General features: G+C 42.6%; 2 protein-coding genes across 2 annotated transcripts in view; one reads left to right on the top strand and one right to left on the bottom strand.

The window, feature by feature from the left end:
- LOC138945808 (collagen alpha-2(IV) chain-like) overlaps positions 1–7,272 on the bottom strand; it is a 127,707-nt gene extending 120,435 nt beyond the window's left edge. Inside the window, exons 1-2 of the mRNA XM_070317317.1 lie at positions 6,945–7,272; positions 6,650–6,707 (exon numbers count right to left, since the gene is read on the bottom strand). Of these exons, the coding sequence (XP_070173418.1) occupies positions 6,650–6,707; positions 6,945–7,054 (168 nt within the window). The 5' untranslated portion in view covers positions 7,055–7,272. The remainder of the gene's footprint in view (positions 1–6,649; positions 6,708–6,944) is intronic.
- Positions 7,273–8,041: 769 nt separating this feature from the next.
- Positions 8,042–15,000, top strand: part of LOC138945809 (collagen alpha-2(IV) chain-like) — a gene marked incomplete in the record, with an annotated part of 73,741 nt that continues 66,782 nt past the window's right edge. The window contains 4 exon segments of the mRNA XM_070317318.1: positions 8,042–8,349; positions 12,087–12,143; positions 12,806–12,940; positions 14,714–14,758. Coding sequence (XP_070173419.1) covers positions 8,269–8,349; positions 12,087–12,143; positions 12,806–12,940; positions 14,714–14,758 — 318 coding nt within the window.

Genomic DNA, 15,000 nt, shown 5'->3' with positions numbered 1-15,000 from the left:
TTACAACCCCGGATACAAAAACAAAAACAAAACCAGAAAATGACGTCACACCTTAAAAAAAACATGGCTTTAATTTAAATGTAGTAGCATTAACACTAAATGTTTGTTATAATGCAGTAAAACTATTACATATCTGATTATTCTTGTTCACCTATTTCGTCTCTTCTACCCACAGAGATATAGAATACATTATATCTCTATGCCTCTACCCCAGTGCGTGTGTATTGTGTGTGCCTCTTGTTTTATTGTCTGGGCACAGGAGCGGCGCTTTCGGCTCTCAGTGTCAAATTTCCATAGGCCGAGGGAAGTGTTTAATTAACCGTATCAAGCACTCGCTTTTCGTGCATTCCGAACGCGTGTACTGGAGTGACTGACAGGAGCTCAAGTTCTCCCTCCCTTAAAAATAAGGGAGTCTGCCGCGACCGCGCCTGAACACCGAGTTCCACCTCTATCTGTTGGACGGGCTGACGAGGAAAAGGGTAGAGCCGCAGAGAGGAATGTTTATGTTACTGTCGACAGAGCACAGGCACCCCGTGTCTGCCCCTCCCACAGACTGTGTGGAGAAGTCTGGGTGTAGCCAGCACTCTGTGCTGCTGAGGCTGAGAGACAAACTCCGACAAGCCCCAGACAGCAAACAAACTTGCAAGCTTGCAATTCCTCACATCGGCTCGTTTCAAGTGCTTGAGTTAGCCTATTATGTATAATTTTAGAACTGTTTCCGGTCGTTTGAAACACTATTGTTAAAACAAGCCACTAAAACAGTAGATATACTTATCATAAGGTCCTAGAGCATACTGTTCGCCAGCTTCACACTTGTCACACTTGTCAAACGTTTTCTCAACACGAAGTGTGATCAGGACTGATACATGAGCAGAGCACGTGATATCCAGCGCCATGACGACTGTAATGAAATGAAGCGGTGCGTGTCGATGTAAATCAGTCTACCCCGGTCCCATATACACTAGATGCCTGTGTAGTGGCTATGTTTTGAACATGTGTGTTGCCATGCCAACAGTGGAAGGAGGAGGTTTACGGCGTTGTTCAACAATTAGCTGAGCTCGACCAACCCTCGGCATGTTGAATCAGAAACGACAAGAAATGCGTTACAACATAGAGCTGAAGTTTACAACATCTCTCTCTCTCTCTGATGATTACTGCAGTTCGATCAAGACTCCAAAAAGTGCTGAGTGGTTGTGGTAGTGGTTACGGTAGTGGTAGTGGTTGTGGTTGTGGCAGTAGAGCGTGGTGGCTGCATGTTGTGCAACATGAGTCACAGCGGCATGACGGCGAACACAAGACAACTTCTTCATGTTCAGTGGAACCCCCCTTTTAAGACCCCCCCAATTTCAGAGCATCTGTTCTTAGACTTTCTGTTCATAGCCTTTGTTAATGTACTCCCATTTAAAGACTCCCTCCTTTGTTAATGTACCCCCATTTAACGACTCCCTCCTTTGTTAATGTACCCCCATTTAACGACTCCCTCCTTTGTAAATGTACTCCCATTTAACGACTCCCTCCTTTGTTAATGTACCCCCATTTAACGACTCCCTCCTTTGTAAATGTACCCCCATTTAACGACTCCCTCCTTTGTTAATGTACTCCCATTTAACGACTCCCTCCTTTGTTAATGTACTCCCATTTAACGACTCCCTCCTTTGTTAATGTACCCCCATTTAACGACTCCCTCCTTTGTTAATGTACCCCCATTTAACGACTCCCTCCTTTGTAAATGTACTCCCATTTAACGACTCCCTCCTTTGTTAATGTACTCCCATTTAAAGACTCCCTCCTTTGTAAATGTACCCCCATTTAAAGACTCCCTCCTTTGTAAATGTACCCCCATTTAAAGACTCCCTCCTTTGTAAATGTACCCCCATTTAAAGACTCCCTCCTTTGTTAATGTACCCCCATTTAAAGACTCCCTCCTTTGTACGACCTGATTTTCACAGAGTGTTGGAGGTCTTAACAGGGGGGTTTCACTGTATGAAGCAAGAAATGTGCGCTGAAACCGCGCCGTACGGTTCTGGCTGAGTTTCTTATCTGCGGCGGTATCTCGGCCGCTATAAACACGACTCTGGCACCGCCACTGAGTAAGGTACACACCAGTGAGTTATATGTACAGGCTACACACCACTGACACAGCAAGGGCGTGGTTCGTTTTTCTCGCCTGACTTCACGTGCTCGCTACTGTGCTGCTGGGGGAGTCGGGAAATGCCTGTGTGTGTGTCTAGCTCAGCCCCTCAGTCGTACTTTCTACAACTAAAATCTCGACGAAACTCGAGTTTCAAATTTGTTTTAGCTCGCTTTTCTTATCTCGTTGCCTCTGCCTAGCACAAGATCCCCCCCAACCTTTATATCCCCTACCCCCCCCCCCCCCCCCCCCCCGAATTTTCCAGCCGAAACCTTTCAACAACTGACGGTTTCATCTTTCGTTTTAATCTCTCTTGTCTAATCTTGCCCTCATGGCTTTCAAGGGAAACGTTTCCCCTTAGGCTCCTCTTCGTCCCTCCCCCCCCCCCCCCACCCCTGTGTCCCTAGCAACAGTCGCGAAGCGGGCTGACGATCCCACAGACAGGGGAATGCGGAGAGCTGGCAGGGGGGACCCTGAGGGCTGATCTCTTTTTCCACTCTTTCTACCTGTACCTACCTGTACCTAGGCTACCTGTTTCTACCTGTACCTAGGCTACCTGTTTCTACCTGTACCTAGGCTACCTGTTTCTACCTGTACCTAGGCTACCTGCTCCTACCTGTACCTAGGCTACCTGTTTCTACCTGTACCTAGGCTACCTGTTTCTACCTGTACCTAGGCTACCTGTTTCTACCTGTACCTAGGCTACCTGTTTCTACCTGTGTCGCTACTTTCACTCTGAACCTCGCTTTATATTGTAACCTATCTTTTCGGACAAGGAACCCTGGACCTCTCGCCTTTCGTCATTCTAAGCGTTATCACTCACTATCCGACATTACCTGTATCCGCACCAACCTCTTTCATGGCTGTGGCAGCGTGTCATACACTATGACTACCCAACGTTGCCAGTCTCTACAAGCGTAGACCATAGTCCTAGTTGTTTGTCTGCATCAGATAGTTCGGGAGGAATTTTTCTGCGAGTACGAAGATTTGATTAATGACCTCAAGACGCGCAACTGACACTCACACCCTCTATCCAACACGTGTCTGGAACTGTTTTTAGTATGTTTAGGTGGTATCTCTGATTACTGGACCGAGAAAAAAGGGGAAGTCACTGTTTCGTTCACTTTCGTGTCTTCGTGTGAAATTGGAGAGGCCTGTAAATTAGCCTGTGTGTGGGCATAGGGAAGCTGAGTGTTGATAACTAATAGCAGACATTATTTCAAAACTGCGGCTTTAACACACCTGCTACCTGTTACCTCCCAGCAGTAGTGTCTACCTGTTACCTCCCAGCAGTAGTGTCTACCTGTTACCTACCAGCAGTAGTGTCTACCTGTTACCTACCAGCAGTAGTGTCTACCTGTTACCTACCAGCAGTAGTGTCTACCTGTTACCTACCAGCAGTAGTGTCTACCTGTTACCTACCAGCAGTAGTGTCTACCTGTGTCAGGTGTTCCCTGATGACAGCTACAACTCAGCGGCTGCTTCCTTGTTCATCTCTTTGTCAAATACATCCATCTTTAGTCACGCTAAATGCACGTTGAAAACCCAACAACTTTCAGTCACAATCTCTGTTCTTACAACCGGCTGGTTAGATTTAACAACTTTCAGTCACAATCTCTGTTCTTACAACCGGCTGGTTAGATTTAACAACTTTCAGTCACAATCTCTGTTCTTACAACCGGCTGGTTAGATTTAACAACTTTCAGTCACAATCTCTGTTCTTACAACCGGCTGGTTAGATTTAAATCTGAAGAAACCTCACAAATCCTGACAGACAGTACATTTACATGTAAGAAAACGCAACCTGTTGAGCCAATAGCTTGCACACTATTGGAACAGTGGCGGAAGAACCTGGAACCCCCCCCCCCCCCCCATTCCCACACAGAATGAAAATGCTACTACGTCTCTTGAGGAAGGCTGGGATAATACTGTTAGGATGCATATCGTTCTATATAAACTACACTGTACAGTACACGCAAGCTTGGGAATTGTGGAAACTGGACCGGAGAAGAGATGTGAACCAAAGCTCGGATAGCTACTGTAAAGCATGTACACGTAGAAAGATATGTGAACTAAGCTCGGATAGCTACGGTAAAGCATGTACATGTAGAAAGATATGTGAACTAAGCTCGGATAGCTACTGTAAAGCATGTACACGTAGAAAGATATGTGAACTAAGCTCGGATAGCTACTGTAAAGCATGTTGATGTAGCCTCCCTCTCTCTGCTACTGTCTGCCATTTCCATATCCCAGGCCACAATCTCTCACTTCATCACAAAAGGGTTTCAAGTTTTTAAGACTGCTGACTGCCTTCGTATCTTGTAAAGCCTTCACAGCTGTGTCATCTTTCTTGCACAACGTGCAACCTACGCTAACCCCTGATGCGATCTCTTCATTCAGGAATTGCACAGCAATTTACTGTGGCGTTTTCACAGCTCATGCCCCCCTCCCCCCCCCCCCCCCCCAGGCCTCTTCATCTGACATCGGACCACTGCCAAAGTGTTCATCTAAAAATGTGAAATTGTGCATCCATCAGCGCAAGCTGTGAAACACTACACTAGATGTTTAAATGCTGAGAAATGGGAAAAGTATTTAAAGGGCTGTGTAGGCAATAATTCAGCTTACCTAAGCAAAAGGTTTTCTCCAACCCCACACCCATCGCTCCGTCTTAGTTCGCGGTTTTTGTTTAAATAAACACACCTCTCTAACAGTAAAGGCTAATCTAAATTTACTGTGAGCTTGAGGTGACTACAGCCGTTCTGCTGGCTACCTCCCAGGGTTTTTCTTCTTCTGTATGCTTTTAAACGTTACGCGTCCTTCCACTCACCACAACAAGGGTAAAACAACAAGAGTGATAATAACATACTGAAAGCGTATTCAGTGCATTCACAGATATTCTACTGCTACAGTACACTACTTTTGGTGCAGTCTTCTATAACATGGTATTGAGGAGAAACAGACAGTGCAGTATAACGACACACAGCTTGACATTCGCCATCAACCTTGCACAAACACATAAGACCACCAGAGTAATTGAAAAATAACAAAGTAACACAAAGTTTATCAAAAATAACAGAAGTGGTGTCATAAAGTGACGTCATGACCAGTTGTTTCAAGTTAATGTTTGTTTATTAGTTTAGGAGCTCCCTCTGTTCCAAGAAAGCTGATAGCTGAAAGCTGATAGCATTTACACAAACTTCCGGTTGTTGCAGGAAGACTGGTGCATGGAGCATAACCTCGCGATCTGGCGGACGTAATTTGGGGTGCCATACAGCATGAGTCAACTGGGTTACGCAGGGAATTGAGGGATTAGGGAGCCATTAAACACACACAGGACCAGATTTTATCAACACACTGGGGATTATCAGTGACGCACCACAGGCACTCAAAACTCTGCTGCTGCCTTCATGTTCAAACACTTGCCATCTTAGTCAACTTTACGTTTTACCTGTTTAAATGTCTCACCTAAGTGAAGGTGGAGAGCGCCAGGTAGTTAATGAGGGAAGGAGGGAAGGAGGGAAGGAGGGAGGGGGGGGAGGGAGGGAGGGAGATGAAACAGAGAATTGTGAAAACTGATGGCAATGTCTATTCTAATTAATTACAGCCAATGAAGAAAAGTGATGTTCAGAATATCTGTAAATCATCTTGCGTTGGTGATCTGTGCTCAGATTCGTGTATCATGATGTAACAGGCACCGAATAAAACTATAGTGAAATAGACTATACCACTTATTTTGTTTCTTTTCCAAGTCAGCATTTGCTCCAGTCCTGAAAATAGGACCTGATCCCGGACATCCCCCCCATTTTTAAAAAAAGAAGCAGCTATTGGGCCGGCGCGGGGGAATGGAAAAGTGGGCAAGATATTGTTTCCTTCTATCCCATAAAGTTCAACCTATCATGTAAAAAAGATGAGAATGAAAGAATATTTCAGATTATGTTCCTATCAAGAAGGAGGGTAAGTACTTGGAAAGCGTCCAAAAACGGCGAATGGGGGCCCGCATTGAAACAGATCCGGATTCCGTCACGTGCAACTCAGTTGTAATGCCACACCCACCAAAACAATGACCAAAAGTAATTTCAAAACTACATAAGTACGATGAAAGTTAGCAACGAAACAAACAACTATAATATAAAAATGCTATTATTTTGGTAGATGCCTGCACGGAACCGATCTCTGGCACCAGTTGTAGATTACCGTTTCAGCCAATAGCTGACTGGGTGTCTTTCATAATGACTGCTCCCTTCGGGCGGCGCAGTCTCAGACTCTGGGGCCCTAACAAGGGGCAAAATCCCACATGCGTCACTTTCGGTTTTTAACGAATGAAAGAAACGCACGGTTTTTGTATTTTTGTCTGTTAATCTTATTTCATTATTTTCATATTTTATACACATTTCTGTCTCTGCTGTTTTCTACAGCAGAGCGGTTGCCAGACTGACCAACAAAGTTTAATTACCTGATGAGCGAATCCTACAGCCGCTGGTGAGCCTCTTGTGAAAGGAAGAGAAAATAAGGACTTACCGCTGCCGCGATTTCCGTAAATGAAGCTAGGATGACGAGTAATGTGGACAGGAGAAACCTGCAACAACACATTGTACACGTTTTTCGTATGGAACGCAGAGAAAAGAAGGAAGATAAAAACGACGATCATACCCAAAGAAGGCGTTACCCCCTCTCTGCCGAAATTCATACTCAGCAAGAAATCATCGGCACCAGCTACTGTATTGTAAAACAACTTTAAAAAGACTTACATGCACATCTTTACAACAACTTGTTCTGGACATTGACGAAAGAAAACAAAAAGTGTTGTACTCACCAGAAAGACATGATTCTCAGTCGCCAAGACGACGACGGTTGAGAGTGAAGACACCTAGGGGAACGCAGGGGGCTACCAGCCAGGCTGGCACCCTCACAACACTCGGTCATCGGGTAGAACCGAGTTGACCACTTTTACTACGGCCTCACCGCCGTCCAGCTGATAATCCGGCCGAGGAACACCCCAGCGATCAAACACACAACCCTAGCCTAACAAAAGATAAAACTAAACTGGACTTGCAATCATCCAGTCTTTGGACCGCTTCTCCCCTACCAGGTTTCTAGTAGTCGGGAAGAAAGCTTGCTGACAGTGGATGCGGAGAGAGTAGGATTACACTGGCCCTGGAAGGGGCGGGGCCTATCTAGCGCGCGCTCCTCCGCATCCCGCTCTATCAGACTCCATCACTCCAGGAATTTCCTCCACACCACTGACCTAGGAAATGACTAGTTACGTCGACTCATTGATACACATTACTCTTTTACTAGCTTGCAAAGCAAAGAATTAGGAAATGGCCCACGCTTAGAGCAGGGTAGGAAATTCAGCTTGTTCCATGTGCGCTGTGACAAACATTTATTTCAGATAGTTGCAATTTTTTTAAAGTACACTGATATGACTGGGGGATAACTTTTATATATCTAAATCAGTTAAACATCGCTGAAACTATTACTTTTAACTTTTGTTGGTTGTAATCGTACACATTTGAAGCAAAAATACCAATGTGTTGTGTGTTGGTGGTGCTAATAAACTACTGTGAACTGATACACCATGGACTACATTTTACGCGGAAGCATAAAGTGCACTCCTGGCGGCGACTTTTGGGGATTTGGGGCTAATCTTATCGGCGAATTTGCATAGATTGACAGGTTCATAGTTGCTACTGCGCGGCTCCTGCCCCAGATTCCAGCAACACTTTACTCATGTCTGGAGGGAAGCCATTTCCGCGGTAAAAGATAGTTCTTTGTTAACCCGTTAATTCCGTAGGAAATATCGCAGTTCCACTATTGTTTGACTCTGTGTAGGCTACTCTAGAGTAGGAAATACTATCAGTGAACTTTCTCCGTGCATTTTAGAGAAAGTTTAGAAAGTTAGAAAGTTTGTGTAAATAGTCCCTAGCTTTGTCGTCTGCAGGCGAAGCAAGCAAGGAATCGTTCTTGTGAAAAGTGTGATGGCGAAGATGAGGGTGTAACGGGAGACAGGTCGGACAGAGAAGTGTTCTCTTTTAGCTGGTGCTTTTTAGTGGTAGGAGTGGGACTATTATCCTATAATCTGGATTATATAGGGAACAGTTTCTTCCGATCGTAGAACCCTCGGATAATCCTCGGCGATGAAGCCGAGTGAAGTTGCCTCCCTAGCAACGATTCTTGGAGTTGTGATATCAGTCTTCGTCGACTCGGTGTCGTCGGCGGTAAGTGTTCTTCCATCTTTTTGTGTCCTTTGCGGCATTCAATTTTCGCACCCTAGAGCAACGAATTTTGTGTTTGTATAATTCTGTTGTTTTGCATCTCTTGTACTGGAATTTGAACAGTTTCGCTTAGAAAACCGTACTCGGGTGTACTCTCGGTGGCACCCGTATCAGCGCCTAACCAGTGACGTTTTCTTGTATTGCTAAAACTACTCCGAGAGAACAGAAAACGCTAACGTCACCTAGATCATATCATTATAATGACAGAGAGAACGGAAAATATCAGGACGATTGCGATAAAGCAAGTTTTGAACAGTTGATTTGTCAGGGAAATGAGGATGTCAGTTTAGCGGTTTTACATCCCGTACAGGGCCCCAGAGAGGCGTTCGCTGTGGCTAGGGAGTAATCGTTGCAGCTTACTGCCGTACGCCATGAGTTTGCTTCGCTCCAAAGTCAAGTCTCCGTAACGGCTTGCCTGCATGCGATTATTGCGTGTGTTTATCGCACACTACTCTGTATATCATGGGGATAGCTTTTAGGCCAATGGAATGCGCTGATTGAAGAGGTAAACATGTGATTTTTGTCGGTGCAAAGAAAGATTATATCTGCTTGGCTGCTGTTTTTACTTTGAGACAAGAAAGAGTTGTCTTAAAAATCGAGCATGATGATTTCCCCTGAATAAGATGGCCTGCTTTACCATACTTCTAGTTCTACTTCTAGTTCTAGGCAGTTTCGATAAAGAGAACCTAAAAGCTATATGATTCCTTTCCTTTTACAAGGCAGGAAGGAAGCAGATTGTGAAATGATGTAGCATGATGTGATACAAACATAACACAAAGAAGACTTACCAACAAGGTTCAGAGCCCAATCAGGAGGAATAAATACATATTTTTAGATCTATATCTAAGACTTTTATATTTTTTGGGTAGTAGATAAGACTTAACATCAGATCAGGTAGGAGCTAGGAGGCGAGAATGTCTATGAAACGGTTTGATGGCTAGCTACGCAAGAATTAAACACCATTGGTTGATACTGAAAAGGTCATCTGCACTGGTCGGTAAACAATCATGGACAGCCAATCGGATTGGCAGCTGCGTGGCCGCCATGTTTTCTCGCCAAGCTAGCAAGCCCAAAGCTACCTAGCGTTCGAGGCGAGAATCCTAGCGTCACTCGTGGTGAGATGTGCCCAAGAAATGGTACTATCTCGTCTATTCTCGCCTGTAAGAAACGGGGGACTGATCAGGTAGCAAACAAGATTCTGCCTGATCTGATGTTACCCAAGACAACAATAAGTGATGCAACATTAGCGAAGGAGAAGAAGAAGAAGAAGTAATACAACATTAAAGTTATGATATGATAAACGAAGGAAAGTAGGCGCGTAATGTGTAATAGAGTACGTGAAAGTTATGAAAAACCAATTTTCTGGCACCTGAGAGAACAGCAAGCAATGAAATGAACAATTAAGGGACTTACAGATTCATTCTCAAAAAACAAAGAAACAAAAAGAAAAGTTAAGAAAGAGTCAGCATTGAGGAAGTTGTGCATTGTGCTTGCTGGACTTGGGTGCATTTTCTGGTATTGTTTTCTGTCAGCGTTTGTTTGTTTGGTTTTTGTGCTGGCCAATGCTATAACAATGGAAGAATAGCAGGGTAAATAGAGAATACTACATAGCTGGCTGTGTCGTACCAGATTTACACGAGTTGCTTTTTACATTTAGTCAAGTTTTGACTAAATGTTTTTACGTAGAGGGGGGAATCGAGACTAGGGTCGTGGTGTGTGTGTGTGTGTGTGTGTGTAGAGCGATTCAGAGAAAACTACTGGACCGATCTTCATGAAACTGGACATGAGAGATCCTGAGTATGGTATCTCCAGATTTTTCATTTTTTTGATAAATGTCTTTGATGACGTCATATCCGGCTTTTCGTGAAAGTTGAGGCGGCACTGTCACGCTCTCATTTTTCAACCAAATTGGTTGAAATTTTGGTCAAGTAATCTTCGACAAAGCCCGGACTTTGGTATTGCATTTCAGCTTGGAGGCTTAAAAATTAATTAATGAGTTTGCTCATTAAAGTTGTCATTAAAATCGATTTTTCGCAAACAGATTTAAAATTGATTGCATCGTATTCTTCATCACATTCTGAATCTAAAAATATATATACATATGTCATGTTTACTCTTAAAATGTGATCACAATTAACGAAAATAGATTAATTAGTCTTACGATTAAAATTTAAGAAATCATCGATCCAAAAATGATTTCATCTTATTTTTTATCATTTCCTGATTCCAAAAACATATAGATATGATAGGTTGTATTCAAAACAAGCTCAGAAAATTAACAAGAATACAGAAAAGCGCCGCGGCTTTCCTGCTTAGCACAATACTAATTTGGCGTGTCAATATCACTACGTTTTGCACGTGGGAGGTGAGCGATTTCCTTCAAGCGGGGATTGACGAAGCTGTACTGTCTTGGTAAAAAAATACAGTGTGTTCAGTTTCATCCCGTGAGTTCGACAGCTTGACTAAATGTAGTGAATTTCGCCTTACGCGACTTGTTTAAATATTTAACTGCGAGCACAGGCGAGCTTTTAAATAGAGAATACAACATAGCTGGCTGTGTCGTACCAGATTTACACTAGTTGCGTTTTTAAATATTTAACTGCGAGCACAGGCGAGCTTTTGAATATTCAGTTAAAAAGCAACTCATGTAAATCAGGTATGACACAGCCAGCCATGTAATAATTAATATTCTGTTTATGCTACATACTGTACTTACATTCCTTTAGCTCCAAACATCACTGAGTCGATGCGTACAAATTGAAGACGCTTCTAATGGAACTTCGATCTCTTCCATTACCTCATGCAATCTTTGACGCCAAAGCAAAGTAACATGACTCTGGAGAGTATTGCATGACGTGGTTGTTGTGTTTGAATGTACTATGTATTGAATGAACTCAAACCAAGATATATTCCTGTGTAATGCACGTGGTTGTTGTGTTTGAATGTACTATGTATTGAATGAACTCAAACCAAGATATATATATTCCTGTGTAATGCACTGGTTGTTGTGTTTGAATGTACTATGTATTGAATGAACTCAAAGCAAGATATATTCCTGTGTAATGCACGTGGTTGTTGTGTTTGAATGTACTATGTATTGAATGAACTCAAAGCAAGATATATTCCTGTGTAATGCACTGGTTGTTGTGTTTGAATGTACTATGTATTGAATGAACTCAAAGCAAGATATATTCCTGTGTAATGCACTGGTTGTTGTGTTTGAATGTACTATGTATTGAATGAACTCAAAGCAAGATATACTGTGTAATGCACGTGGTTGTTGTGTTTGAATGTACTATGTATTGAATGAACTCAAAGCAAGATATATTCCTGTGTAATGCACTGGTTGTTGTGTTTGAATGTACTATGTATTGAATGAACTCAAAGCAAGATATATTCCTGTGTAATGCACTGGTTGTTGTGTTTGAATGTACTATGTATTGAATGAACTCAAAGCAAGATATATTCCTGTGTAATGCACGTGGTTGTTGTGTTTGAATGTACTATGTATTGAATGAACTCAAAGCAAGATATATTCCTGTGTAATGCACGTGGTTGTTGTGTTTGAATGTACTATGTATTGAATGAACTCAAAGCAAGATATATTCCTGTGTAATGCACGTGGTTGAAATAACATCTTATGTCTTATGTCTTAATACAATGTATTTGTGTGTTTACAGGCCTGTGAAGGATGCACATCCTCAATATGTATCTGCGCGGGCCAGAAAGGCGAACGGGTAAGCTTGTGTCTTACAACTACACTGCTACACATCTCTAAGGCCCCCCCCCCCCCCCAAAAAAAAAAAAAGTTTGCTTCTGTTGAAAAGGCCAATAAAATTCAAAAGGTCACTTACTCTTTAAATTTTTTTATTCAAGTTTGTTTTTCATTCACACAGACACACCCCTTGCAAGTGACTGTCCTTTTATGTCATGAGGGAAGTTCTTACATTTTATCTTACTAAAAGCAAGGGTATTCACTCTTTCCCAACCCATAGTCATTTCCACAATTTGTAAGGTGTGTGTGATTTTGTGTGTGTGTGTGTGTGTATACATGTTAGTGTGTGTGTGTGTGTGTTTACATGCATGTCTTTGTACATGTGTGTGCGTAAGCGCTGGCTGTTTTTTTTTTTTGTAAGTGAAAAATGTTGTGGTTTTTCCCCGTACCATTGTGTATGTGGATGTGTGAGTGGGGGTGTGTGTATACATGCGTGTGAATGTACATGTGTGTCTGTAGGTTTGTTGGTTGTTTTTGTGCATTCCAAGTAGACACGTGAGTGTTGTTGATTGCCATGGTGTGTGTGTACATGCGTGTGTATGTACATGTGTGTCTGAATGTTCGGGGTTTTTTTTTCATTCCATGTACATACTAACTGTTGTTGCCATGGCGGGGTGTGTGCAGGGAGCGTCAGGTCTGCCCGGCCTGAGGGGACCCCAGGGCTTGCCCGGCTTTCTGGGGCCGGAGGGACCCGTGGGCGGCACGGGGTTGAAAGGCAGGGGCGGAGAACCCGGTGCCCGCGGTTCTAAGGGATACAGAGTGAGTCACTGTCTCTTGTCTGCTACTTCTTCCTCGTTTTCTACTCAGCTGTGAAAGTGGCGAGTGTTTTACTTGCCATGGCAAGCAGAAACATGTAACTGGCAAGTAGAAATATTCGTCTACTCGCCAAATGCGAGTCAAGTTGCTGAAACAAATTGTTGGTATGGCTAGTAACGTTTGCTCTCTGGCTAGTACATGTTGAGAATCACTTGACAAAGGCTAGTGCATGTTGAGAATCACTTGACAAAGGCTAGTGCATGTTGAGAATCACTTGACAAAGGCTAGTGCACCATTTTGGGGGCTTTCAGGGCTGAATGTCTGTGGTCTTCTTCTTCTTCCTCGTTCACTGCTGTCCGCATAAAGTCATTCACTGATTCAGTGTCCGTGTCACGTGGCTCTTACCTTTAGGCTCTTTTCTTTCTTTGTTCAGTTTGAAAAAAACCCATTTGACGGCTCATTCATTTGAACTGCCTCTGACAATTAAATAAAAAAAGCAAAGGCAAATTTTAAAACTGGTGCTACGCCAACCTTATCACAAATTCAGCACAACAACAAAACAAGTCGCATAAGGCGAAATTACAACATTTAGTCAAGCTGTGGAACTCACAGAATGAAACCGAACGTAGTCTGCCGCTAGTGCAAAAGGCAGTGAAAGTTACGAGCCTGTTTGGCGCGGTAGCGGTTGCACTGTGCTTCATAGCACGCTTTACTGTGCCTCTCTTCGTTTTAACTTTCTGAGCGTGTTTTTAATCCAAACATATCATATCTATATGTTTTTGGAATCAGGAACCGACAAGGAATAAGATGAAATTGTTTTTAAATCGATTTCGGAAAGTTAATTTTGATCATAATTTTTATATTTTTAATTTTCAGAGCTTGTTTTTAATCCAAATATAACATATTTATATGTTTTTGGAATCAGAACATGATAAAGAATAAGATGAACGTAAATTTGGATCGTTTTATAAATTTTTATTTTTTTTTACAATTTTCAGATTTTTAATGACCAAAGTCATTAATTAATTTTTAAGCCACCAAGCTGAAATGCAATACCGAAGTCCGGCCTTCGTCGAAAATTGCTTGGCCAAAATTTCAATCAATTTGATTGAAAAATGAGGGTGTGACAGTGCCGCCTCAACTTTTACAAAAAGCCGGATATGACGTCATCAAAGACATTTATCGAAAAAATGAAAAAAAAACGTCCGGGGATATCATTCCCAGGAACTCTCATGTAAAATTTCATAAAGATTGGTCCAGTAGTTTAGTCTGAATCGCTCTACACACACACGCACAGACACACACACACACACACACACACACACACACACACCTACACCACACCCTCGTCTCGATTCCCCCCCTACGTTAAAAAGAACGATGGGCCGTTTTCAGGCTGCAAGCTTATTTCACAAGTCCCTCACATCTGTATCTGTAGAGAATGGTTTATTGTGGGTTGCATTTTACAAATATTATTTTTTTAATTTACCGACTTTGATTTGTTCATCAGCTGTAGTGTCTGACCTCAGGAGCAGAGGCAGAATACACCAAGTTTGCAAATGCTGGGCTGTGAATAATAATGCTGTAGAACTGAAAAGGAGTCAAAATGTGGAACTGTTGCTTTTGTGTATGTTTGTTGCTTGTTTTTTTCTTGTGTGTGTTTTTTTCTTGTGTTTGTTTTTTCTTGAAAAACATTGATTTACTGTTACTGTAACGTGCATTTTTTCTTGCTAAATATTGATCTATTGTTACTGTAACGTGAGTTTTTTGTTTCAGGGTGAAACTGGCCTGCCTGGTTTTACTGGCGCCGCTGGAATTCCTGTAAGTTATAACATCTGTTCGTCTCTCCTACTTTCCCCCTGCTTCTATGCTTCTTCTTCTCTTATTCTCCCATCAACTCCTTTCTTGTCTGAAAACAATGTGTTACCTGTCAGGGGTGTTACCTGTCAGGGGTGTTACCTGTCAGGGGTGTTACCTGTCAGGGGTGTTACCTGTCAGGAGGGCGTCGTAAAATGGGGGTCATTTTACAGAGGTTAAGAACAGAAAGTCTGATAAAATTGGGT

The sequence above is a fragment of the Littorina saxatilis genome, linkage group LG13, assembly GCF_037325665.1.
Source record: "Littorina saxatilis isolate snail1 linkage group LG13, US_GU_Lsax_2.0, whole genome shotgun sequence".
In the NCBI taxonomy this organism is placed as follows: domain Eukaryota; kingdom Metazoa; phylum Mollusca; class Gastropoda; order Littorinimorpha; family Littorinidae; genus Littorina; species Littorina saxatilis.
Note: the sequence above shows the minus strand (reverse complement) of the source record. Positions and strands in the feature narration are given on the sequence as shown.